At 45.5% G+C, this 4148-nt stretch overlaps 1 protein-coding gene across 1 annotated transcript; it reads right to left on the bottom strand.

Annotated features, from left to right (window-relative positions):
* Positions 1–1841: 1841 nt before the first annotated feature.
* Positions 1842–3779, bottom strand: LOC120850807. Its single transcript, XM_042294821.1, has one exon. It carries the CDS (start codon positions 3777–3779, stop codon positions 1842–1844), a length of 1938 nt encoding a protein of 645 aa, XP_042150755.1.
* Positions 3780–4148: the final 369 nt, after the last annotated feature.

Genomic DNA, 4148 nt, shown 5'->3' with positions numbered 1-4148 from the left:
ATGTTCTCCGAAGAACGCAGAGCAGGATGCTGGTTTCTACCTTTCAGTTTGTCGAATAAGTAAACAAAGCCGTCATAAACTGCTAAGTTCCAAAATGGTGCTACGTACACCGGGCATGGTGGATGCGCAAGAGTCGCCCGAGTCTGCTGAGCCTATTTGAGCATCACGACGGTGAGCCCCTGATAATGGCGACCGTGACATTCACCGTTGCAGCGACTCTCCTGCCTTTTACTAGTTTGTGGGTCTACCGTACTATGTTTTTACCAAGTGTGTCGACCGACGATCGCCTTGTGTTCCTTTTTTATGCGCATAACTGACAATGCTATGGCAGTACTGCCTGTTGTGAAAGTGGTCATGACCCCAGACGCAAACCGTCGCCAATGACACCATGCGTTCCAGTGTTAACTGATATCTAATTATCGTCTTGGTGGTTCGGCTCCGCACATCACCAATATCGCTATGGCAGTGCTCTCTACTGTGAAAGTGGTTGTGAACAAACTCGCCAACAGTTGCTGAGCTCACCTTCTGTGCCCAAGTGACCTAGATAATACAGTTACTGGCTTCCCCTGCCCAAGAAGTCTTTCCCTTTCCATTGCAAGGAAGTCGATATTTCCGTCATCCCTGCTGGTGTTCTCGCAGCTGCCACAATGTGGTGAATATTTGCAGCGCTTTGGAGGGGGTAGGTGCTTAACATAAGATCAGAATTACCAAGTTTTGGAAATGTTAATTGTGGGCACTTGTCTGACAGTATTAATAAAATTAGAGTAAAAACGCAAGCGAGCTGATGCACGTCTGTATTGAGAAACCTCGAGACTAGGAATAGAGAGGACAAGGACAACACAGTCTCAAAACCAGCACAGAAATTTAATTTCAGGACAATCTTTTTTGTTTTCTTTGCACAGCATGAAACACATGAAACGAATCTCCACGTAACCTGCACCTTTCAGACTGTTTTTAAGCCCATGTTTGAGTGCTCGAGACTTTCACGATATAGAGTGTGCAGCTGACGTGGAGATTTGTTTCATGTGTTTCGTGCTATGCAAAGGAAATAAGGAATATTGTGCTGAAGTTAAATCATCTCTGTGCTGGTTTTGAGATGGTGTTGTCCTTGTCCTCTCTGTTCCTATTCTCAAGGTTTTTCAATATATATTTATTGATATTCTTAAAACTGGCACAGTCAGATTTGTCTCCTTCATACCTTCTTCACACACATTTTTACAAGATTTAATTTCCATATCATATTTCAAAATAAGGCAAATCTCAGGATATTTTTGGGGAACCCCCTTTCAGAGCAGGATGTCCTTTCTTTATTCCGTTTGATTTTTCGTTGGCATTGCCAGGCAGGGAGGCAGAAACAAATGGCATTGCTGCCTGGCAGAGTTCCTACTCCCCTACAGTTCAAAGTAGAACACGAACATGCACCAAGATTGTAAAAGCATTTTTACCACTTTACGAAAATTGCAGGAGTAGGTTTTCTCTAGCAAGTTTGAAAAAGATGACAAAGGCAAGAATTGGTGCACCAACAAAATTAAAAACTGACTCAAGCATGCTAGGACAAATTCAAATACAAAAAAGTCTTAAACATGAAGAATGGACAAAAAAAGCACAAGAAATATAATAAAAGCAAAATGACCACACACACAAAAAATGTTCAAGATGACACGGTTAACCGTGATGCAACGATAGCACTAATAAAAAAAACTTTCCAAATTCACTAAAAAACAGATGCATTCGAAAAAAGAAATGTAAATCATAATTCAGCTTCAGTTTGCTCTAGTTTGTTTGTATGTTCAGTTTTCTTGTGTTGGGCCGGAATGTATCCCCTTGTGTTGTGGTGTTAATTAAGCTTGCAAAATTGCGAAGTGAGGCACAATTTCGTAGAGTGTGCCAGAGTTGTACAAGTCAAGTGAGCACAAGTCAAACTCGTTGCCTGGTGTCACTGCCACAATGTCGTTGCATTTTTCCACAATGTACGAGCACCTGTGATTGCAGTAGCACACAGTTTTCAGACGTCGGCAAAGGAGGATCAATAATCCGCAAACCACCAGCAGCTTTTCGACTTGGAGGAAGATTGGTTTGTCGTTCTGCACATCGAAGATGATCACATCTCCCAGTCGGTACATACGACTGTTTGCACTGGCAGTCTTCACAGAGCAAAGGGTAGCTTCTGGCGTGATGACGCAGACAGCGGCTTGCTCTTCTTGTGAAAGGCTGGTTAACTTCACCACAACAGAACCAGTTGTTTCAATGCAGCTTTCGAAAAGCTTTCCCGAGAGCTCGTAGGCTTGCAACAGCTGATGGCGTGTGCTTAGTGTTCGGCAGATGTTGCGAAAGTTTCGCACATTTGAAGCAATAGTCTTGAAGTAGGCATGTTTAGCCTCGAAGCGCATTCCCCAGTACCTACGTGGTGGGCCAAACCTCTGTATGAAGCCTGGGTAATGGAGCAAGTAGTGCAACTTTGCTGTCACTGGTGCAGATGGGTACAGCAATGTGAATGCTTCCAGAAACTCTTGGATCTTGATCTGGAGATAGGAAATGCAGTCTCTTGGAATCCTCTCTGCTAGGATAATGTCGATGCAATGTCTGTAGGCCACATAGACTAACCAATGTGGGTTATCGGGAGGCACAGAATCTCCAGAGATCTGCGGGAGGAGCCTGAATAAGCACCACTTTTGGTTTGCTGTGCCACGCAGGTTGGCTTTTCCTTGCAGAAACTTCTCTTTGGGTGCAACAGGGGCAGCCTTTTTGTCGTGAAATCCATAATTGAAGCTATTCACCTTGTCCATGTCGGACTTTTGAAGCGTGCCATCTTCTACTAGACCATGCAGGACACGCTGCATGACGACGCCCATTCCCCCTTCCAAGATATCATGCATTGCGTCCGGGGGGAGTTGGGATGTAATGTCAAACTCTGCGATGCTTTGGAGTGGAGGAATGGCAGAGATGCCATACAATGGGCCATTTTGGGCTGGATTCAAAGCGAATGCTTTCAGGTGGCTTTCATGTCCTGCGCGTGTTCTCATCGTGCAATCTGCCTCGGAGAAAAGCTTGTCCAAATACCCGTAGCGACCAAGGCAGAAACGACATATGCGGCCGCTACTAAAGCAGCACTGGAGGCCAGCCATCTTGTGCATAGAAAGGTTGTCCCCAGTGAATGCTACTGTCACCACATTGAAGTGCTTCCCTTGTGCATGCATGCCATGCTCATGGACATAATTCAAGTCCTGGATAAGGAGAGCAAGAACTCGATCCAAGCCATACTTTTTGACCATCGGGTACCTGACAAGCAGCAGGAGGTGCACGGCACTCAACTTTGACCGGTGCCTTGGATGGATGTTGATCAGCGAGAAGTAGACAACAAGGATCTTGTGAGACCCTGCTGCCGCACCCAGAGGATTGCTCAGCTCAAGCTCATCTGAATATAGGAGGAGGAAGATGGTCGGTGTCTCACTGTCCTCTTGGCGCAACAGCTGTTGGCTGAGGAAGTCTCCATCAGTAATATCTTGAAGGACTTTGGACTGATGTATGGGCTGCATGACACTTTCAAGGATCTCAGTGGATGACAGGAGATTTCCCAGTAGTGGCGATAGAGGTACATAGCACACCGACTCTTGCAGTGCTTGGTTGCCCGTCTGAAGTGGCATCACCAGAACGTCTGTGTAGGAGAGGTTCTCCATCACGTATTTCTTCCTGAGGTAGGTGGTCTGTATCCCTGAAAATATGTCCTCAACAACATGTTCAGCATGTTGGAGTGAGGCCAACTTCTCTCTCACTGACATAGCAACATTCTCCTTCTCAAGGATATCTTGAGTTTGTTCCGTGATACTTTCAAGGACTTCAGACACCACATTTCTTAAAACACTGAGGATTTCATCAGCAGTGCTGTGTGCTAGCTTCAGCTCCTCGGTAATCCTAAGGTGGAATAACAACAGCCGCCTTCGAAGAGCGCTTCTCCTGTCTTCCCTTGGTGCTCCAGAGGATGGCTCTTGTGATGATGTACTTGGCGAGTCTAAGCTCTCATGTTCAGTTTCTTTGTCAGGTTCATTGGCTGCCTTTTGGAGTCTGGCTTCAGTTGAAACCGTTGCCATTGCAGCATTGTGTTTGCGATAGACATGTGTTCTGTACGAATTATAAAGTCTAAAAGATGC

The sequence above is a fragment of the Ixodes scapularis genome, unplaced genomic scaffold (assembly GCF_016920785.2).
Source record: "Ixodes scapularis isolate PalLabHiFi unplaced genomic scaffold, ASM1692078v2 PGA_scaffold6__148_contigs__length_123643588, whole genome shotgun sequence".
Lineage (NCBI taxonomy): Eukaryota > Metazoa > Arthropoda > Arachnida > Ixodida > Ixodidae > Ixodes > Ixodes scapularis.
The sequence above is the reverse complement of the archived record's forward strand: the minus strand, read 5'-3'. Positions and strand labels throughout refer to the sequence as shown.